This window comes from Mesocricetus auratus, unplaced genomic scaffold (assembly GCF_017639785.1).
Source record: "Mesocricetus auratus isolate SY011 unplaced genomic scaffold, BCM_Maur_2.0 Super-Scaffold_100013, whole genome shotgun sequence".
NCBI classification, from domain to species: Eukaryota; Metazoa; Chordata; class Mammalia; order Rodentia; family Cricetidae; genus Mesocricetus; species Mesocricetus auratus.
In genome coordinates this window covers 16,379,822-16,404,119 of record NW_024429196.1, presented here as the reverse complement: position 1 = coordinate 16,404,119, position 24,298 = coordinate 16,379,822, and the positions used below count along the sequence as shown (strand labels likewise).

At 42.1% G+C, this 24,298-nt stretch overlaps 1 protein-coding gene across 2 annotated transcripts in view; it reads right to left on the bottom strand.

Annotated features, from left to right (window-relative positions):
- The window catches only part of Nebl (nebulette), a 356,567-nt gene that overhangs the window by 209,099 nt on the left and 123,170 nt on the right, over window positions 1-24,298 (bottom strand). For both annotated transcript variants that reach the window (XM_040755444.1, XM_040755445.1), the window contains exon 3: window positions 6,942-7,026. In XM_040755444.1, coding sequence (XP_040611378.1) covers window positions 6,942-7,026 — 85 coding nt within the window. The remainder of the gene's footprint in view (window positions 1-6,941; window positions 7,027-24,298) is intronic.

Below are 24,298 nucleotides of genomic sequence, written 5' to 3'. Positions count from 1 at the left end.
AAATACTGTGCACTGTTTAGGGAATGGTGAAAAGTTTGTTTGGTTGTTGTTACTGTTACTGCTATTGTTTTAATCTGGGATATATATACTCAGCACAGATTCAATTTTCTCTTGCAAATATCTTTGACCTACAGGTTGAATCCATATGTACAAAATCCAAAGACATGGAGGAGGGAAATGAGAGGGGAGAAGGGAAGGAGGGAGATCTCAAAATGACAGCTATCTGATTCTGGAACACTTAATAGTGGCAAAATAATTTGTAGCCTGCTCACCCAAGGCATAATGTCCATACTCTCTACCAAGAGTTGCAGGTGGGAAAAGGGTTGAGTGAACAGAGAGGTCATCAATGAGCCAGCTTTGTTGGGACTCTGGAAACAGATGGGACTATGGGTTGTTTGGGGAGGCTAAAGAGTAAGCCACCATGCCCTCATAATTAAAGGTTCCAAAACCTAGTCATAACAAAGTACTTCAAAACATCTCGGCTATCCTCCTGTCTCTCAATATTGACATTGTGTTCTCTTACATCATTTGAATAGGGAGAAGAAGCAGGGATCTGACTTGTGGGAAATTGTAGGGAATGGCAAAGTCTCAAAGGTTAGAGTTAACATCTGCTCAGCATTCTCTGTTCCCTGAAGATATGTGCTCCATCAGTGGGTTTGTGTTTCTCCTTTGAAGTTCCTATTCACATTCATCCCTTCCTAGATATGAGACATAATCTCTCCTTATTTTCTTGGCCTCAGAACATTTAAGGGAAACACACCAACGCCTCTTTCCATGAACTTTTACCTCCACATCCACAGTAACATGGACATCATGGGAAAGGAGCCCCACCACACAATGGGAACACAGCATCAAACAGTGAAGAAGCCAAAACTTAGACAGGCAAAGCTGCCAAAGCCAGGTTCAAAGGAAAAAGGAGACTAAAAGGCAGCCATGAAAGGCTTATTGTACAAGACCCCCAGAGCACAGTGACTGCCAGCAGAAACCGTCTAGAGACACTTCTCATGTTTAGAAGTCTGAAGTGGTCCAAGGAAACAAGGCATGGTTAAGAAACTCCAAGGTAGTGGATAGCAGTCATCTGAGATGAGGAATTGGAGGGGAGAGTGTATCTGCACTTAGAATCGGGTTCCATGCTGAGCAAAATGGGACCAATGATGTATTTGTCTGCAGAAAGGAAGAAGGTCTCCAAATCCTTAAAGTTTCTTTAAAACACAATTAAACCAGATGTGGGGTTGAAGAGATGGAGTTTTCTCAACAAGCAGATGATACAAGTTTAATACCCAGAGTCCACATAAAGGTGGAAAGAGAGAATTGACACCACAAAGTTGTATTCTGACCTCCACACGTGAGTCATGGCATATACATGCCCACAGATGCACATATACAATAATAATAAATTACTTTTAATTGGGTGTTGTGACTCATGCCTATATTGGCAGCATTTAAGGGGCAGATGTGAAGAAGATTGTGGGTTTGAGGCTAGCCTGAACTACCCATGCCAAACAATAATAAATATAATAATTAAAGGGCTAGAGAGATGGCTCAGTGAGTAAAGTGATTGTTGTAGAGGCGTGGGGACCTGAGTTCATATTCCAGCATTCAGGTAAAAGTCAACCACAGTAGCACATGTCTGCAGACCCAGCTCCGGGAGCCGGAGACAAGAAGTTCCCAGGGGCTTGTGGAAACAATGAACATCAAAGTTCAGCGAGATATCCTATCCCAGTCATCAATCAGCAAGGTAGAGAGAACCAAAAGAGGCCTCTGGTCTCCACATATGCATGAATAGGCAAGCATATCTGCACACATAAATGCATGCGCACAGACACATAAAATACAACAATATCAGTAAAATAACCTCAGTTGCCTCTAAAGCTCACATCACAATTTTATTTTCCTTTAGAAAGAAAATTTGGGGTGGGACTTAGAGCCCTATGAATATCTGGCGAGCGCTCTGCCACTGAGCCACATTCCCAGAGCCCAGTGAATGCCTTTCAAAATTCAACTGGTACAGGAGAGAGGTTCTGCACTGGATAATCACTAACACTCTCCTGGGTGTTTAGATGTCCAGTAGTTAAAAAAGACCCTCTGGAAATGGAATGTAGAGTGACCAGGTCCAGGAAGACAGTGGGGACAAGCCAGAGAAAGACAAGCATGACACGGCACTCCCTTTGTGAGACTCGGGAGGCTTCTGTTGAACACATCTCCATTATGCTCACAAAGATGTTTGACTTATTATGCTCCCTGTAAAAACAGTCATACCCCTATTTGCCCTAACTGCTATCACAAACTACATGCTGTGATCCATGTTTTCTTTGACTCTGCAAAAACTGGAGAGATTAAAGCAGAACCAACAAGAAGTACAAAGGGAAGCCTCACAGGTCCCAGAACAACCTGTATCCTGACCATAATTATCCTCAGTCGTTTATGGTACCCATGACCATAAATTACATATAATCCATTAAAGAATATCGCCAGGCCCAATCCCTATGGCTTCCAGCAGGATCGTAGAGGTGAGCTGGTCCTATCTGCAGGTAAGTGGGGAAGCTTCAAACATTTCATCTTCATTTTGAGTAGTAGCTTTCAAAGCTGTGCCCTCTAAAGCTCAGGGTTCCCAAAAGCCCTGGAAGTGGGAGAGTAAGTAGAAGTGAGAATTAGGAGGAAGTGGGAGTTTGTCCCTACCTGGACTTGGGTACAAAGCCTCATTGTGTTCTCTTTCCAAGGGGGCAGAGGTGGGCATTCACTAAAGAATCACTTCCCTGGCAATAAAAAAAGTCTATAGTCCTCTGATCCAGAGAACTGGCAATAGTTCAGCATTCTTTTTCTCAAGGGTGTGGACCACCCATCCTGTAAAGATAGACATCTCCTATAACCAAATATTAAAATAGTAAGCTCAGGGGACTTCCTCCACAAAGAGCTTTTCCTCTAGCTGGCTGGCTGGCTGGCTGGCTGGCTGGCTGGCTGGCTGGCTGGTGGGGTCTTAGACATTTCAAGTTTCTCCAAATTACACATTTGGTTTCCAGCTTTCATTTGTAAGTTAGGTCTGTGAAGTCAAGGCTCAGTTTCTCTTTAAATTTTTAAATTACATTTATTGTATGTATATATGTGTGTTTGTGCACATGCCCATGTACCCACATATCATGACATACATGTGGAAGACAAAGGAAATGTGAAGCACTTGGTTCTCTCCTTCTACTACAGTGGTCCCAGGGATTGAACTCAGGTCCTTGGGCTTGGTGGCAAGTGCTTCTACCCACTGAACTGTCTCTCACCAAGCCAGGGTTCACTTTTTTACCATAAGAAGAAAGGATATTGTGTTGATCCCCCAGGTGAGCTATAAAAGCCTGATGCCCCACAGGTGAATCATTATGCTAACCACTGAGGAGAGAGTTCCACTTGCTCTGCTTGGTGAATGGGCTACACAGGCCAGTGGGGGTTCAGAAGCACCACTGATGCAATTTCTTTGAAGCAGCTCATCTTGTGATGTCTGATAAAAGGGGAGCTAGTGATGATAAAAGGCTTTCCTTTCATCTCCCTCTTGAAGGGCAGGAACCAGGGCAGTCCATATCCACCATGGTCTGGCTGGCCAAGTAGATGTCCCCAGTTGTAAACAAGTTGGTTAATGGCTGAGAGCCACTGCTTTGCACAGTTCTGAGTTGCTACTTCTGGTGTGCTGGTTTGCTTGCTAGAATTTGATCTCACTTTCTGATGACAACTTGGAACCTACAGAGCCCATAAATGCTTGAGGGGATGGAGTAGTCATTTAAAATGCTGGCAGTGTTTACAATCCTCCACAAAACAGTGGGGGAGGGGAAGAAAAGAGAGATAAAAGGTAAAGAGATAATGATGTAAAGCTATTAATAACAGCCTAGATGGGACTGAAAAGTCAATTTTGTTGTTCCCTTCATTTTTTTGTCCAACTTGATAAATTAGCTAATGAACTGAAAGTAACTAGTGTTACGTAAACAATTCTAAAAGATTTCAGAATTTGAAGACTCAGAGCTATGAATCTATTTAATGCAGGTAACAATTACAACTGTCAAAATAAGTATAAAAGGAGTAATAGTCAGTCTTCCTCCCAGATGTGGTGGGCTATTTAGAAATCCAGAGATCATGACTCTAAGGAAATGGTCTGCTGCAGAAGCAAATCATTTCGTAAGTTAAAAGTAGATCAAACATGCCATGACTAAGTATTACAATTAGGGAAGATATCATTCTTCTGCTTTGCAAAAGCTGATGCACTGTCATAAGAAACATAACCTCCCAGACAAAATCCTAGTAATCTCTTCCTACTGCTACCACATACACAGTTCCTCTTTACATGCGCTGTTCTGTGCATGTTCTCAAGGCAGTCTTGGAGCAACAGCATAGGGTACCAGTTAAGACATGAGGAGCACACAGATCCAGGTTTACTTCTAAGTTTGACCCCTTACTAGGTAAGCTTAGAAGGTCAAGTTATTTAAATCCTTTATAAGATGGTTGGAAAACAGCAAGAATGTTGTTGATGAAGACAATGACTTTATGTCTGTGACCCACTTCTCAACTCGAACTTAGCAGGAAATGGGTTCATGTTTCCTGAACAGAGGTTAACTTCCCGCATTGCCCATCTGATGGCATGCCACCATTTCTTTCAAGAGAAGATTGTAGTTGGGCAAAATCCTACAGAGAATCTGATGCCTTCCACTGGTCACTGCCTGGGATCCCACAGCCCTTTGTGCACATCTGTTAGCTCTTGTCCTATCCACCTTGCGGCATCTGTTCATGCTGCTTTCAAAGTCTGCAGCTTGCTACATGGGGAAGAATGATGTCAGTCTTCCAAGAAGCCACAGCTCCTTTTCAGTTTCTATATCCAAAGTCATGCATACAGCAGGGAACTAATGGGTACTGGCTCATCAGCTGACCTGAAGACACCCACAGCTGGTCACCATGCCCAAAGGGACCTGTGTGCTTACAAAAGGCAGTGTCAGTGCTGCTGTGAGACTTCTGCTCTGTCTTCAAGGCCCCATTCACACCCAACCATGAGAATGAAGCTCTGTTCACCCAGTCCACATGGATTCCCTCTTTCTGAGTCTATATAATCAATGAGGCTTAGTCATTTTGTGTGTGTGCTGGTCCTCTGTCCTGACCCTCTGTCCTCACATGCTCTGTAGACTCCGTAAGGAAAGGGTTAATTAAAATTTCCTGCAGTACCAGGGTTTGCAATAGGCAGGAAACAACCACTGGATTGGTGGACTGATTTCTGTTTTCTGTGTGTTTGAGCTAATTCTCTATGATTATCTGATGACCCCTAGCTTGGAAAGAAGCAAGGTGTAGTGATGTGCATTGGCTGGACCTGAGTCCTCTGGAATGTAAAGCAGGGATGTCTTTACCAATACAAAACAGCGTCTTTTCTTGGCCAGTGCCCAGTTTTGAGATTAATGGTTTAGCACACCAGGATTGGCGTTTTACACAAATCATACATTAGCTCCCGACCAATTTTCATGGCATTAACCAACAATGAATCCTCCTTTGAGCTCTATTCCTGTCATCAAGTAGACTGAGAAATGGTTCCAAGCCCCACAGAAAGAGACTAAGGTGATCACAAGCTCCTACCATGAGCGGATAAACCACAGTGGAAGTAATGTCTCCCTAAGAAACTGTCAGCTCTTAGACAGAACCCCAGATTCACATTTTCAAAGATTATTGACTAGCTACCTCTTTTCTTCACAAATTTTCTTTTTCCCTTTTTATAACAGGGGCTCTCCAGGACACTGACATTCACCTTCACAAATCTAACTTTTTAAAAACTTTTTAAAATGCTTTAACCCTTTCCTCACTGCTGTGAATGGAGCCTTGAAGGCAGAGTAGTACTCTCTTAGCAGTACTGAGTCTGTCTTTCACAAGCACACAGGTCCCTTTGGGCATGGTGACCAGTTGTGTGTGCCTTCAGCTCAGCTCACGAGCCAGCACCCGTTAGTTCCCTGCTTTATTCATGGCTCTGGGTATAGAAACTAAAAAGGAGCTTGTGGCTTTGTGGAAGGCTGAGTTCATTCTCCCTACCTCAGATACTGGCAGCTGCCTCCTCACAGATAAATGAGGCAGATTGTCTTGTTTTACAGAAGCACAAAGAACCCAGGCAGCCAACCCAAGACCACAGCTAAGGACCAGCTCAAAGGACCTACAGCCCTTTTTTCCCCCGCTTCTCCCTCCCCCCCTTCTCCCTTCCTCCCTCCTAGGTGCAGTTTTTACTACATCACTGACCAATAATCTTCGTGAGAAGTTGCTCAGTATCTTCCTCTCCCATGTCAGTCAAGGTAATGTCTTTGAAAGAGTGTCCTGGGTTTTGCATTGAGATTGGGTGTCTCCATAGAAAACCCTGCCACTCAAAACCCGAGTCCTAGACCAAGTGCTACAGCATATTGAAGGCAAGTTGGCATCTAAAATGGTTGACTGGGAGCCAATTGTGGTATTCTAATCTTTGTTCATGCTGTCAGTGTGACATATGAAAAAATATGAATAAAGTGACAGGATGAAAACAAAGCTAGAAGCTGGTGTGAGATCCACAGACAGGGTGTTAGCCCCACACGAAATGCAATTGGGTCAAGTTAACACCTTGTGTTTTCCCCCACACATGCAGTATGCAAAAGCTATTTACAAAATGTTTTTAAATATTTAGGGCCAAATAAATCAATATTGTTAGGAAACATTTCCTCTGACCAGAAGTCATTTACTTGCCCTAATCCCTTGTGAATAACAAAACTGAGAATATCTGAATGATCCAAGAGTAGGGGCAATACAGATGTTCCGCACTTTCCCCCGGAGTGCCCAGACAGCCCTGCTGCCAGTCCCCATGCTGGCTGGTGGCCGGCATGAACGATACAATGACAACATCCTCAGAAGAATGGCTTACGGATCCTTACAGGATGCCGGCACCAGCATCCTGAAGCAGGGGTCCTGCATGTTACCTGGCTCTGCAGTTCACTTTGTTGCTTCAGGCGAAGGTTTTCAGGTGTATCCGCTACCGTGGTGAAGGACTGCTTTGGGTAGTGTCTGTGAAGAAACATTTTTAAAGAACACGATGAAAGCAAATGCGATAAAGCAATGCTTTAAAACCAATTATTTCACCTTTCCCTTCTGCCACACCAGAAGAGGGACTGGTACCCGTGGCTAAGGTCATGTCTGTCATTATTCTGGATCCCATCCTTTTTCATGACCCTCTCTCATTTTTTTTCCTCTCTCTCTCTCCTAAAACATCATTATTCTGGATCCCATCCTTTTTCATAACCCTCTCTCAGTTTTTTCCTCTCTTTCTCTCCTAAAACTTAAACCTCAGACCCTGTTCTGTTAAATCCTTCTACCAAGCACTGGATCATGCTCGAAACTCTTCCAACTTTTATTGCCTGCCCATCCATTACTCTAGCGAGTGTACCGTCTTTCTAGCCTTCAGCCAAATCTCCTTTAAAAGCGGCTTCACCTCGTTGCCATTGTTCATCTCCTCTCCAACTCTCGTCTCAACTCTACACCAGGCTTAAAGTTTATTTCTAGAAGCTTATCTCACCAAAGTCTCAATGACTTCCTGTGGAAGTAAGTCACTTTCAGTTCACTTGCTTGGCCATCCCTCTATTTTGAAATGTGCTCTTTCTCAGTTTCCATGTCCCTGCCCAGTCCCAGCCCGGCTGCTTCTTCCCCTCGTTCCTGCTTCTCTCTGTCTTGTGAGATCTTCTTGAATGTACCCCACTTCAGACACCTCAGGTGTCCTCTGCTCAGTCAGCACCACTGCCTACGAGATCTTTCCTGTTCCTGCAGCTTTTAGAACCTGCTACTTACTGGCTTCAGATTCAGTGGCATTTCCCTTTGGACATCCCACGTTTACCACAAACTTGGTCAGTTGCTCATCACTCCTCCCATCCCTAAAACAAATGCTTCTTCTGTTTTCTGTTTTCCCCTTTTTTATTGGGACTGAAGTGAGTAAGTTGGGTATCTTGGGGTAACCTTGACATCTCATACATTAACCAATTGCCATCTCTGTCTGATACACACACACACACACACACACACACACACACCATAAAATGCTTGGTGGTCTTGTCCCCCCCCCCCCCCATCTGAATTGCTGGAATAAGTGCTCCAAATGTCAAGCTGGTTACATTGCCAAGCGAACCCTTTCACTGGTGCAATAGTGTCCTGCTGATCTTAGAATAAAGCCCAGGCTCCTGTCCTCTAAGACCCCTGTGTCCAGCCCTCTCCAGAGCTCTCATTCACTCCATGCTATGGCCAAGGGGACCACTTCCATTCTCAGAGTTCACCCTTCTGTTCCCATCTCCCTTGGGAAAGCTATTCCTCTTGCCTGGAGCATCTACCTGCTTCCCACTCCACTTCCCGTGATTATCTCTCAGCTCTTGCTTTAATGTCACCCTCTCAGGGAAGCATTCCCGGTCTCAAGTTAGGGAAGAAGAGGCTCCCAGATGCACTTTCCTTCCTTGTTATAGTGCTTCATATGCTCATGCGTGTTTTCTGACAAGCCTCTCCCTGCCTACTGGCTCTGACAAAAGTTACATGGCAGCAGGAACTGGCTGTCCTATCCCTTGTCAGAGTACATTCCTGGCACGATCCTACTGGTGCCTGCATCACAATGTGAGCTCAGTAAATATTTGCATGGGAGAGGTAGGGAGAATGGACAATGAGTGCAGGGATTCAATCAGGTAGAGTGACTTCTAATGGTCTCCAGCACTGTAGGGTGACTATGATTGACAACAATTAATTAGCTATCTCAAAATAACTAGTAGAGAGGACTTGGGTTGTTCCCAGCACAAAGAAATGATATATTTGTGTACTATTACATATATGCCAATGACCCTGAAAGGATTGTTATACATTATACACATGTGTGGAAAAGCCATTCTGTACCCATATATATAATTATGTGTCAATTAAAGATAGCCATGATAAATATTCCAGACAGAGGAAATGGGGGAACGGAGAGAAGAGAAAACAGCCAAGCCTAAGAGATTAAGGCGGGCCACAGGAAAGGTTTGATCTGGTGTGTGATATAGATACACATTGTCACATTTGGACAAACATGAAGATTGCTTTTCAAAGTGACCTTCAGGTAGTGGGGAAATGGCATTTCCTCCCATCATGTAGGCAAACAAACACTGGCTCAAGGATATGGTCCTCTCCACTCATAACACAAATACTCAACTGAAACACACAGGATACATCTAGCTGATATGGCTCCATCAGCACAAAACGCATAGAGACAGGACCTGCTGCTTAAAGAACATGTCCCTTCTTCCTGCCTCCCTGATCCCTTCTCTGCTGATATTCACCTGTTTAGCCTTCGGGGGTTTCTCCAACTCTTTCCGTGACTTGTGGTTTTAAATGTCACTTTCCTTGCAGAAGGTTCTTTTTACAACCCTGTCTCTAGCTTCCTGGGAGAACACTAATGGAGGAATCCTATGTTAGCACAAATAAACTCTCTAGAACCTATTCAGGGTGTATTAGCACTTACAAAGTAAATATTAAGTATTTTGAAAACCTACGCAGCAAAACACATGTTAGGAAAATGTATATTCATCTGTCTAGCATCCTCACTCCAATAATTTAATATACCACAGAGTCAATATTCCAGGAAACTGAAGTTAACCCCATAACTATTGGAATCACTTTAACCATTTTCCGCTAACATTCTTCAACAGCCTTTACATTTTTCGTGCCTTCTCTGAGCACATACAAATCCAATTTACATTTTTCCCATGACAGTTTGGAGCTGTGTTGATCAAGATATAATAGTCACTCTTTCCAAGTTTATAAAAACGGTTGACCTAAATGGTTCAAGTTCATTGTGCTTTTCCTGAACTGACATGTCGAAAAATCATTTCTCACATGGCCCTGAGTCCCTAGAGTCATCTTTCCTTCTTCTAACTCAGTCACATCAGTGATCAGTACATTCCTTGACTCTGGCAAGTGTCTGTGGTAGATGTGGTGCCATCTGCTCCTGCTGAATCTCCTAAAGAGACTCCCTGGGGACCAGACCCTTCTAAGGACAACTTTGGCACTGTGTTCCAGACAACAGACGGGTCAAGATGAACGGACAATTTCACTGAATTTACAAATGAACTTTACTAGACTTTAAATGAAGCAGCCGTAGATTGCCATACTTAAGGGCAATTTAGAAAGATTTTTCCCAAAATGCATTCTATGATATTACACAAATTTTCAGTTACATGCAGGGTTCCAAGGTGTTTCCTTCAAAAAATCTGCATGCTATCTGTTTTTTAAACCCTAATCAGAATGCACTCTCCCATATGCAAGTGAACTCATTTGGCTGGAAAGGCATTCTTTATGAGGCAGCTTTTCACCTGCCAATCACATTCAAGAGCTTTTCAAGACCATCTTAATGTTTATACAAACTATCTTACTGTCTGTACTCAGTTTTTCTATTCAAAAGGCAAAAATTATTTCTACTGGATACCATGCAAACTCACTGGCAACTCAGACTTGTAATTTTGAAGTATCATTTAATGAAAATCAGCTATTGTTACCATTGGACTTTATAATGAGAAATGAGAAAATGTAATGGATTTGAACTTTTAAAATATGAACATATAAAGAAACATCACTTTTATATGTTTGATCTTAGCAGCATGTACGAAGTCATATTTAGAAAGATGGTTCAAAAACAATGAAAAATGCAGATTTTTTTAGAAGACAATTTGCTAACCTGATTACAAAACAGCAGACTTACTGACAGGTTGCGCAAAGTTACAGTTATATTTACAACTATAAAAAGATGCCAAGACACCACACTTTTTCCGATATTCTTTTCAATCCTGCCATTCAAAGATTTTTTTTCATAGTAGGTTAATTTATATATAGCTTTCTCTAAGACTGACAAAATGGAATTATGCAAACTCTCAGTGTGGAAAGAAAAATCCAGTTTACTTTATTTACTTGTTTATTTGTGTGTACTTGCATATGTGTGTGTATATGGCATGCATATGTGTGTTTATTCATGTGTAAACGTGTGCATATGGGGGTGAAAGGCAGAGGACAACCTCGGGTGTCCACTTTGACACGGGATCTCTCGTTGCTCTGGGTCTCATGAATTAGGCTACACTAGCTGGCCAGTGAGCCTCAGGCATCCTGTCACCATCCACGCAGCACTGGGGTTATAAGCTGACACAACTACACCCAGCTCTTTTTAGACACGGGCTCTGGGTTCTTACACTTGCAAAACAAGCACTTGCTGACTAAGCTCTCCCTCTAGTTCCCTAGTTCAGTCTTATAACCAAACTAATCAATATTGAGGGAAAGAAGGTGCTCATGTCCTAAAGGTCTATCACGGGTCATGGGTACTAGCACAATTTTAAACCTGTGGGTTTGACAATTCAAGTTACAAAGCTATAAAATTCAAGAGATTATGGCCTTCAAAAGAAAATGTGAAAGAACCTCTTGAGTTGGAACCGTAAGGCTCAGAAAATGTAAGTGTAATTACCAAGATGGCAGCAGCAAGTGCATTGCATAAAGTGGTGTTTTCAAAGTCAGAGAAGTCTCCTTAGCATGCTGGGCAGTCCCACTTCCCAAAACAAAACTTCTCCTGTCAGAAATACCAAAATGCCACAGTTGGGAAGCCGCCGTATTTTATCTATCTAGGTGCCCAGTAAGAAACCTAGGCTGAGCTTCCCCTGGTTAGCAACGTTTGACCAATGGCTTGCTAAGACTTTCATCACTGTGGCAAACACTGGTGAGTTTAAAGGGAGAAAGATTTACTTGGCTCATAGGTTCTTAAGTCTCAGTCCATCATGACAAGGAGGCATGGCGGAGCCAAGCAGTTCACATCATCATGGCCAGGAAGCACAAAGAGAATGTCTGCACTTACAGAGTCAGTCCTCTCTGGAAACACCTTGTGACCATACCCAGTAGTGTGCTTTACTAACCTCCTGGGAGCTTCTCAGTCCGATCAAATTGACCATCAATGTGAACCATCCCACCATGTGTTACCACAACTCATCCTTGGAGAGCTAAGTGTGTCTGGTGACTCTACCAGAAGACCTTAAAAGCTCCCAGCTTGTTTCCCCAGGCAATTTCCCATGTCTTTTTCCCTTTGATGATGGTGACTGTTGTATGTTCATAACAGACCACAGCTTTGAAGAGCGTAACTGTGTATACTGAGTCCTGGGAGACCTCCTAAAGAACGATGGGATCAGGGGATGATCTTAGAGACCCCTAACACAGACCCTTTGTGCCTGGAAAGATTTCCTTTGTGAAGAAATGTCTTAGCATCTTTTCAAATAATATCTACTGTTTTAAAAACCACAACTTTAATTCTTAAGAACATTTTTAAAAGCAAAATTTATGATCCTGTATTAAGAGGTTGACCTCTCATCTCAGCCTTTCTGAGTTACAGGAGTGTCCCCACCCTAGGCCATCTCTCATGTTCTGAGTGGCTCCACCAACAGGCTCATTCTATCCAAAAGACAAAAGCAACAACTGTTTCTGGGTGTAATTTTGAATATTTTCCTCAACTCTGAATAATTCTGCTTTGTAGCAATAATTCCTATCACTCACAATTGCCTTTAAAGATAGGAAAGTAACCCATTTTAAATAAGCAAACTCTGGGGGAGATCACTTAGGAAAGTAATTAGGAAGAAGACATTTCAGAAAGAAAGAAAATAATTACAGAAAGGCAATACTAAAAATGGGTTATGTAAGTAAGTGTAAATGTACACAGTGTGCCCATATAAGTACACTGACACATCGTGTGTCCACACAGACATATAGTATGTTCACATGTACACAGAGATGCACAGTGTGCCCACACACACAGAGGCACACAGTGGGCAGAATAAGAACTTTCTAAGACAAATATAAAATACTAGACAACTTGAAAGTATGAAAGTTAAAATATTCTAAGATCCTTCATAAGAAAAATTACAATATTATTAAGTTTCAGATTTTGCCTAAATATGTGTGATAAAACTTTATGAGTAGCCATAAGGAATGGAATTATCCTACATAAATTCAAATTTCATGAAAGTAAAAAAATGAAAATTTTAAAGCACCCAAAGTCTTACTCAATACAATTTTTAAAAAGAAGAAATGAAGATGGAAGGAAGAAGCTACACGAATAAACAGGACTCACAGAAATTTAGAAGTTGAGAAAAATAATTCAATAGTCATAAAAATGCAATTGGGAAATACTTGCCAGCTAGAAGTTTATTATTTCATATTTTTTCATTCTACCATAAAACAGCTACACTAATATAAAACAAAATTATTAGCAACAATAAAAGTTATTGAGTATAGAGGTACTACACAGTGCTAAAGATTGAATTCACCAATAGAAGTATATCTTTGCTGTAAATAGACCTACTATTAGCCTCAAACACATTAAAATATCTGTGAACACATTTATGACAAAGGAGAGAACGTAAAATTAACAAAGCAAGGGAAATTGGCATACCAACCAACAAAGATTTCAGCATAATTCCTCCAATTATTGCTAGGTCAAGCAAGCAAATGCAAAATGAATAGAGATATCCAACACGGAAAACACAGAACTCATGATAATCCCAAGGTATGCAGCACTGAAAATATGTAGCCCCAGGGACTCGGGGTCCCTGAGTTCAGCAGTAGACCATTTGCTTAGCATATTAGACATCCTGAGTTGGATGCCCAGTGCCACAAAAGGGAAGGCACTATGTAATCCTAAAATATCATGGACTTGCCAATCAAAAAGGGTATCTGGCTTATTAGGGCAGGAATGACTTCTCCAGTATGTATCAGTCGCCATTATACTATTTTCAACAGCTCCTACCGGTAGGGTTTGCATGGTGCCAGTGTGCCCTGTGGGAGGAGTTGGTGTCGTGACTTTTCACAGGATTCTGTCCCATCTGAATGTGCCTCACTAAGGATGTCTGTGTTCACACCCAGATACAGTGAGGAAAGGTGATGGTGTGAACCTGGAGTGAATCATAGGAACCGGAAGCAATGGGGAATACAGAGATCAAGAAAGAGAACAAGGCTAAGACAGAGAGGAACCAGGAGTCCTACACTGACCATCAAAAGGCAGCTGACACTATAGCTGCCTCAAGAAGGAGACACTGAGCCAGAGCCTCCACTAGCAAAGGAAGTAAGTAGAATAAAGACAGCAGCAGGGCAGCAGGTGCCGGCAGAACCACTGAAGCCGAGCAGAAACTGCGCCTGCTCACATGGGATGGGGGCCCAGGAAGTGTGGAAGATGGAGCAACTTCAGGCAGAAATGCGAACCAGTGAATTTACATCGATCGGTGCTGTGTTCTCCAGAAAACAAAAATGTTAACAGATTTGTTTAAGGAAGGGATCCTCTGAAGCCTGGAAGATCTGAACGCAAGCCAGCTCCAAGTGGCTGCAACAAGAACAAGAAGCACCGGGCTGTGCAGCCTTTGCAAAAGCTGCATTCGCTGCCTCTCTCTCTGAGCACGGTTTCTCCACCTAACATTGCGTCTCCCACCACAAGTCCGTATTCAGAAGTCTGATTGCCAAAGGCAAGCCCGGAACCTTCACTGGTCCTCCAAGACCGGCGCATGTCTGTGTGCACTTATGTTTTCAGTGTCTTCCACTGTCCACAATGTATAGGCACAGTCCTTGCAGCCAGCAGCCTTTGTTACTTTGAAAACTGTAAGGAATATTATTTGAGTGACTGAGAAAACCTAGAGGTTTTTCTTACTAAAAGCAAAACAACAACAACACAACCTGTTCCTGGCACGAGCTGAGGAGACGGCTCAGAGGATAAAATGTTTGCCTGTCAGCGTGAGGACCTGAGTTTGGATCATCAGAACCTGTATGAGAAGCATAACTTGAGCACAACAGCAAGAGGGGAGGCAAAGAGGGAAGCCCCAGAGGTCCCCAAGGCAGCTCCTGCTGTCTACAGAGGTGAACAAGAAACCTGGTCTCAAACAAAGTAGAAGAAAACCAATTCCCAATTCAGTTTTTATCTGAACTCCACATACATGCCATCACACACTCATACACACAAAGACATACATACTCATAGACATTACACACATACTCACACACACACATCATGCACACACAGAGACTACACACACAGAGATGCATACACAGACACTGCACATACACATGCAGACATTATACACACACACACTATACAGAGAGACACATACATACACAGACACTACAGATGCATGCATACATTATGTGTACACACACACCTATTTTTAAAGTATAAATAAAGTTCTCAGATTAAATGTATGTGTGTCATGGTGTGTATGTGGAGTTCAGAATATTCTTGTGACAAGTCCATCAACCATTCTGCACATTGCCACCAATAGTCTCGTCTGAATAATGATCCCCCCACTTGATATGTAGAGGCATTTTAAGACAATATATGTGTTCAATATGGCCATCTTCCTATGTATCTAATACAGACACTGAAGTAGGAATGTGTTGGTGGACCATTAGCACTATTCAACATTATCCAAAGGTACGTAATTCTGATCATAACACTCACCAGGACCTTCAGCTTTAATGTAGCTCTTCCCCATGTCCTCGTACGGCACTGATGGGCCGTCTATTCAGACATCTCCCTCCACAGCCATCATCGCGTACTTAATTCTACTACTAATCTTCCTCCCCACAGCACCTCCATAAACAACTCACACAGACTGCCGCTGGTTACAAAACATCAATTTTATGATTAAAAAAAAGAATTAGAGCAAAAAAATGGAGAATGCCCTTCAAAAAGGAGGCTTATGAGCGCTGCCGATAGATAACATGAAAGCGAAAAATGGATTATGATAATGGAGGCCTCATACATGAAATACAAGCCCCAGCTGAAAGGAGTTAGAGAATGCAAACCCTGGCTCTCCAAAGGGCAGTCAATAACCTGTCTAACAATTCACCAAATTCTCTGTCTGGCTCAGAGGGTCAAACAACTTGCCACCTATTGATCTACTTGCACAGCAGGGCTCCATTGTAACTCCCCTAGTGTATTCAGAAGGGAGGGCATTATCAAAGGGATTACATAGTAAACCTGACCCACCACACTAGGAAATACTTATCAGCTATTGGAACCTGTCACCTAGATTTTGAATTACGACAGAAAAGGCAAGATATTAATATGTGTGACTGTGTATGGTTACACACACACACACACTTACATGTTGTTGAGGAAAAATATGAGCTTCTGGGGGAAACTCTATCCCCTACATTGTTGCTGATATTGATCATGGGAATGTACAAACAAGGAAGTATGGGATATTAATCAAAAGGTACTGCTGACTGCAGCCAAGGAAAGATCATGCAGATCTGGGACTCAAGACTCTATGACCATAGTCTGAAAACATATTAAAACAAAACTTACAAGAAAAAAATTAGAAACACAAAAAATGCTGTCACATATATCCCTTGTTACAAATAATAAAAAATACAGTTCTAACAGGAAAAAATAAAAGCAAAAGGGAAGGAAAACATCAAGAGTCTAGCTTTAATGAGACATTTACGTAAAACTAGAAATTTGATTTTACTTTCACCTACATGGTTTCCAGTAACATCTTTCTTTCTCAGAGACAAATTTGTGGTCAAAAGTTAGCCAAATCAATTGTGGAGGAAAACAATTCATAATAGTAATAGACTACGATGCTGGAGTGATCTTTACTGAGCACATACACCACTGAGCGCACTCAGGGCAAACTACACTCAGGTCCATCACTCTGCACAAAATCCAAAAAGGACCTAACATTGCTCTGAACACAGTGATTCAGGCAACAGCTGATGAATGGCCCGGACCACAGCATGTACCTCTTTGTGATCCACAGAACCCATTTCATAATTTGTAAATGGCCTGTTTCCTCACTGTTTGGGCTATAAAAGCACAGTTTAACAAATTAAAATCTACTTAACCATTGTCTCTACTACAGAATTAAAGAACTATCCTTGGGGAATATGGGAAATTGCCCAACACACTTCAATTTGTTAGCTTCTAAAGTCGTGCATTAAATTTATTTTAACATACTTTTCCAAGGTAAGCAAACTGAGGGAAGAAAAGAGGAAATTAAAACAAAACCAGTATCCTCTGCATCCGTATGCATTAAAGAAAATGAACTGATTATTATAATCCAGTTAACTACTGTGTCCCTGGCTGTTCTCTTTGTCTATTCCACACAACTCACTAAGCAAGCCATAGCTAACCAAGCCTAGATACTCAAGGCAGAAACTAACTACAAAATATAGCAGTTCTTTAAATGTACTTGTTCCTAGCCATTGATTGTATGATTACACTAAAATTCAATAGGTCATTATGCTTCTCCTGGGTTCAGTGCCCCGGGGTAGGAAGAAAAATGTCCAGCCTTAACCTTTTTATCGCAGGTTAATGACATGGGGTGGGGGGAAGAGCTCTGTGGAAAGTCTGGAGTGGGAGGTCTGAACTAGGTGCCGTCCTTGAAAAGAAACATGCCTACTACCTTCAAAACTCATCACATATATTAACTTCCAGCTCAAATGGCAAAGCCAAGCAACTCCCATTCAAAACCCAGCATGCGTGCGTGCGTGCGTGCGTGCGTGAGTGTGTGTGTGTGTGTGTGTGTGTGTGTACAAGAAAGAGAAAGAGGACACTGTTGAAAAGAATAAAAGCCTTGAAAGTAGAAGGTTAAAAACTAAAGATACAATCACAATCACATAGGATCAGACTGGAGGACAAGCGTGATGGAAGACGACTCTGGAAATGTCACCACAGCGACAGTGACCAGGCTATTAAAAGAAGCACATCCAAGCCAGCTGGAGAAGCCCTTGCATGCTAATTATCTCTAAAGAAAGAAAGCAATCTACCTGTGGTGTCAATATCCTGACCAGAGGCCTGAGATAATAATGGAGAGCTGTGAAGTGACATATAGACCCCCACATCACATGTTCAGGCATGAAGTAGGGGTACTCAATCCACAAATTACAACCCTCTTTGCTTTTGTTTTAGCTTTTTGGGGTGTTGGGGTTCAAGCTGAAGATCAGAGAAGCAAAGCAACCAGCCAGAAGCTCTTACCTCTACCATGACTGAAATGGAGATCCTGTCTTTCCTGTGATTGGAAACTGATTCTCACATGAGACCCTTTACTTCGTCCTTGTATACCTCTCTAGTGCGTTTCCAAGAACCTGAGGGTTCTCCATCCTGGCCCAGGAAGCTGCCTACCAGCATTCCCAGCAATTTACTATTGAAGTCTACAGAAATCACGCCATCAGAGCAGAAACTCATCCAGGTCACCCTCGCTCCTCCATCCATTGCTCCCCAAACTTAGTAGATACCCCTCCCCAAAGAAGAAGGTTCAGCCACAAAAAAGGAGAAGCACAAAGATGTAAATAGGAGAGAAAGACGGGGATAAAGGGTTACCTCTGAAAGAAACAAATGCATGTGCAAGAACTGAAGCCGCAATTGCCACAAACAACATAAAATACCTTGGGGTAATGCTAACCAAACAAGTGAAAGACCTGTATCGCAAGAACTTTGAATCTTTAAAGAAAGAAATTAAAGAAGCCCTCAGAAAATGGAAAGATCTCCCATGCTCTTGAATAGGTAGGATCAATGTAGTAAAAATGGCAATCCTGCCAAAAGCAATCTACAGATTCAATGCAATCCCCATTAAAATCCCAGCACAATTCTTCACAGACCTTGAAAGAACAATAATCAATTTTGTATGGAAAAACAAAAGACCCAGGATAGCCAAAACAACCCTGTTCAACAAGGCAACGTCCGGAGGCATCACCATCCCTGACCTCAAGCTCTATTATAGAGCTATAGTCCTGAAAACAGCTTGGTATTGGCACAAAAATAGACAGGTAGACCAATGGAATGGAATTGAAAACCCAGATATTAACCCACACACATATGAACATCTGATCTTTGACAAAGAAGCTAAAAATATACAATGGAATAAAGAAAGCATCTTCAACAGATTGTGCTGGCATAACTGGAGGCTGGCATGTAGAAGAATGAGGATCGATCCATGTTTATCGCCACGCACAAAACTTAAGTCCAAATGGATCAAAGACCTCAACATAAATCCAGCTACACCGAACCTCTTAGAAGAGAAAGTGGGTGGTACCCTTGAACGAATTGGTACAGGAGACAGCTTCCTGAACATAACGCCAGTAGCACAGACAGTGAGATCAACAATTAATAAATGCAACCTCCTGAAACTGAGAAGCTTCTATAAGGCAAAGGACAAAAAGGCAGCCCACAGAATTGGAAAAAATATTCACTAACCCCACATGTGACAGAGGGTTGATCTCCAAAATTTACAAAGAACTCAAGAAGCAAGTCTCCAAACACCAAAGGATCCAATTAAAAAGTGGGCTACAGAACTAAATAGAGAATTTTCAATAGAGGAGTCTAAAATGGCTGAGAGGCACTTGAAAAAGTGCTGAACATCCTTAGCCATCCGGGAAATGCAAATCAAAACAACTCTGAGATACCATCTCACTCCTGTCAGAATGGCTAAAATCAAAAACACCAGTGACAATTTATGCTGGAGAGGTTGTGGTGAAAGGGGAACACTCCTCCATTGCTGGTGGGAGTGCTGACTGGTACAGCCACTTTGGAAATCAGTATGGAGATTCCTCAGAAAAATGGGAATAAACCTACCACAAGACCCACAAACTCCACTCTTAGGCATATATCCAAAAGATGCCATTCATACAACAAGGATGTCTGTTCCACTATGTTCATAGCAGCATTATTTGTAATAGCCAGAACTTGGAAGCAACCTAGATGCCCCTCAGCTGAAGAGTGGATATAGAAAATGTGGTACATTTACACAATGGAGTACTATTCAGCAGAAAAAAACCAATGGAATCCTGAGATTTGCAGGCAAATGGATGACACTAGAAGAAACCATCCTGAGTGAGGTAACCCAGTCACAAAAAGAGAAACATGGCTTGTACTCTCTCATATATGGATTTTAGACATAGATCTGGGGAGTTCCAGCCTACAATCCCATGGCCAGAGAGTCTGGGAAACAGAAACTTCATTTAGTGGCTGATCGAAGAAGAGGCAGACTCCCTCGGCTAAGCACTAAGCTGAACTCAAGAAATCCAGTGACAGAGAGGGAGGACTGATGACCAAAGGGCTGGGCTTGTTTAACCCCAGAAACAGCTGACCTGACAAGGGTTAGCTCTTGAATCCCAGGCTGATGCCTGGGAATCCAGCATGGGACTGATCAAGACCCCTGAATGTGGGTGTCAGTGAGGAGGCCTAGGTAATCTATTGAGCCTTGGGCAGTAGATCAGTATTCATCCTGAGTATACACATGGACTTTGGTCTCCCATCCAACAATGTGAGATGCACTCTCACCCTGAACTCTTGAGGGAGGGTCTAGGCCCTGCCCTGGATGAAATGACAGACTATGGACACCCCCATGGAGGGCCTCACCCTCCCTGGGGAAATGAGGGGATATTGGGGGGTTGGTGGGTGGGCACGGGAGGGGGGAGGGATAGGGAGAGGGACCTGGAGCTGACTTGTGAAGCAACCTTGTTTCTAATCTAAATTTAAACTTAAAAATAATTAAAAAAGAAAAGAGATATATTCAATAAAATATTTTTTTAAATGTAAAAAAAAAAAACTGAAGCCGCTTCAGCTCTTCCTGCTGAACATGGAATGCTCACACCAGCAAAGGCAAATTATGAAAGGGAAAAATGCAAATCAAAACACTGAAAACCTCTCAGGAAAGTGAAACTTAAAATTACATTCGTTGAAATGAGTGGTTCACATGGTGTGGAAGTGAGGGTGGGGGCAGGTGGATTACTCTGAATTTCTAGGACTCATAAGTATTCTAGTGGCTGGAGATGCAGCCTACCTAGTGAAATGCTGTTGTGCAAGCATGAAGACCCGAATTTTATCCCCAGCACCCATGTGAAAACCTGGCACAGCAGTGTCCTCTCCGAACTATAGGGAAGCTGGGATGGGGGAGACCTGGGCGTGACTAAGCAGCGGGTCTCATGAATCAGTGAATTCCAGGTTCAGTAGGAGACACTGCCTCAAGAAGTCAAATGGAAAAGCAATTGAAGAAGATCACCCTCTGACCTCTATATACAGCGAGAGAGAGAGAGAGAGAGAGAGAGAGAGAGAGAGAGAGAGAGAATTTCACATTTGCTCATTGTCAAAACTCTTATGTTCATATTCTAACAAAATAATCCTTATGTACTTTTTTAAATATTTAACATTTCATTAACTCTGTCTCTCCTCTCTCTCTCTCTCTCTCTCTCTCTCTCTCTCTCTCTCTCTCTCTGTGTGTGTGTGTGTGTGTGTGTGTGTGTCCCACACAACGGCACATGTGGAGATCAGAGGACAACTTGCAGGAGCTAGTTCTCTCTTTTTCTGTTCAGGTTCCAGAATAGAACTTAAGTCATCCAGCTTGGCAGCAAGGATCTTCACCTGCTAAGCCACAATACAAGACTTTTTTAAGTACTTGTGTTGAGAGGGTTTTTTTTTCAAATATTTTCGTAATTAAACTTGGTAGGCATATAAAGAAATTAATTTCATTGTGACATCTTCATACCTCTATGTAAATTACTGCTAAAGTCAAATAGACAATGGAAAGAAAGAATAATGAATAAACAATCAAACTGCAGTCTTCAGGGTGAATTGGAGATGAGAAATCTATACTGAAGAACAAAAAGATAAACAACATGAGAGAATTGATAAGAAATCTGTGGGTAATCAATCAATTGAATCAGAAAATTATAAATGAAAACAGCAATAATTTAAAAAAATGCTTCCATCTTTATCCCCAAAGGACAAAAGACCCATAAAAGGAGAAATGCCATGTCAGACCTACTATAAGGAGCATTCCACATCCCAAAACAAAAAGCTTCAGAGAGGAGAAAGAGGAAGGAGTGGGAGAAGGAAAAGGGCAATGGGTGGCAGAGGTAGGGGCAGGGGCAGTTTAGCTACAATTCGGGGGTATTAACAATCTTCTGATCAGCAAGATGGTGTCTGTCTAGTCTCAGGTAGATAGGTTTCCACCCTGCCTAACTAAGAAGACAAAACCATGACATTTCTGCAATTAAGCAGAGACTCGTGCTTTCAATGGTACGACAAGCTCAGTGTCAGCTAGAAGTGACCAGTGTGGTGTTCCCAGAGCTTCAGTCAGCACCTGTGTCTCACCTCACAGCTCAGTACACACAACATGTGGGAAATGGACGCTTCCAGATACTCCCTGTGAGACTTTTGTCTGTCCTATGTGACGCCTGTTAAATGTCTCTTATTCTGGTCTAGTCCCTTTTTCCTTTCTCCTTTTATTTTATTTTATTTTATTTTTTGGTTCTTCGAGACAGGGTTTCTCTGTATTGTTTTGGAGGCTGTCCTGGAACTCCCTCTGTAGACCAGGCTGGCCTCGAACTCACAGAGATCTGCCTGCCTCTGCCTCCCGAGTGCTGGGATTAAAGGTGTGCACCACCAACACCCAGCAATTCCCTTTCTTTTTGAAATACTGATTTTAACCTACTAAACCAGTGTCCATTCCATAGTTAAAAACAACAACGACAAAGACCTAGGCTGGAGAGAAGGCCCAGTGGTTAAGAACACTGGCTGCTCTTTCAGAGGACCCAGGTTCAATCCCCAGCACCCATATGGTAAATCACAATAGTCCATAACTCCAATCCCAGGGGCAGCGTATGAGCAATTGCACAGACATAATTTCAGGCAAAACATCCATATACTTAAAAATGAATAGATAATTTTATAAGACCTAACAAAATACACATACACAATTAGTCATCAAGAATTTGAGAGCCGTCCTTCAGGCCCCCTTTGCTAGAAAATTAGAATTAAGTCTCCAATTGCAGCCTTTAATTTGGATCTCCTACCATTACCACCACAGGATAATACTACCTTACAGCTCTGTGAATGTAAAATATTGCATCAGCCTTTTGGCTTTATGAAACATAGATGTGAGTGTGCTTTAGCATAGCTGTTTTTAATGGTGTTTTCTCTCCATATGATGATTGAGAAACAAGAATAGAAAATGTTACCAGTTACCACAACAGTGATAGAGGGGATAAAAAAGGGAATATAAGGACCATGATATGTAGAGTGTTCTTTTTGTGGAAGATATTCAATGGCAGATGAGTATATGGACAGAATATGTTTATGAAACACCAACCAAGATTTTTTTCCTCCCTTTATATACTCCAATTCTCCAATAATCTGACCTCTCTCTCCAGTAAACACTCTTTGAGGGGTCCCACTCAGGGCAATGGAAGACTCAAAATTGTGAAGCAGTGGTTCCGTGACAGGTTCTGGATCATCTTTTCTAATGTCTGAAACCATGAAGGATTGTTTTCAGGAAACTATTACTCAGGTTAAGACAGGAAATGAAAAAAGAAAATAGAGTGAGTCTATATAGTACTAAAGAGTTCTGAGACCCCAGGTCCAGGCAGAAAGGTCATCAACACCACAAAGAAGCAGAACCCAATAAATGCAGACTCCAACACAGGATGGAAACACACAGGGATAAGGGACAGATCAGGAGTGACCTCTACTAGGCTCAGGATTGAGACCAGGCCATAAAATCAAGATGGGGCTCCTGTAAGATCCTGACTTACACACAACCCTGGAAAGTATAGTAACATCACTGGGAATGAGGTAGAACATATTAACTTTCAAAAGTTGACATGAAATTTGAGTTATAAAAACTTAGGTTAAATTTTTAAGCCATAATAATGGCTTAAATAAATGTCATGGGAAAATGAAAGGCATTGTGGTATCCCTCAGTACAGGCCTCAGAACAGTCATAGCTTCTTCTCCTAGTGAGTCAAACTGCACATAAGATTCTGCAATAAGGAGTATTTGGGTACTGTGGGATGGCTCAGCAGGTAAGGGCACTTGACACCAAACTTGACAGCCGAAGTTCCATATCTGGGACCCAAGGTAGAAGTTGTTCACTAATCTCCACAAGCACAGAGTGATACACGCATGTGCTCTCTCTCTCTCTCTCTCTCTCTCTCTCTCTCCTCTCTCTCTCTCTCTCTCTCTCTCTCTCTCTCACACACACACACACACACACACACACACCATTATCACCATAATGTTAAAAATAAGGGTTATTTGCATTTGCATGAGGTATACTTCCAGTGCTATTTTTGTGTAATTCAAATTTGTAGGATCAACTGACAGGTAAATTCTAGAAAACAATAATTGCACACATATAAGGATTACAAGCCCTTTAATTATTAAGGTGGTAAATAAGTATAGATACAACACACATAAATAAAAGCTTTAGAGTATCCTTAATCAAGTTTAAGAATTTAAAGAAATCCTTAGATGAAAAGAGAG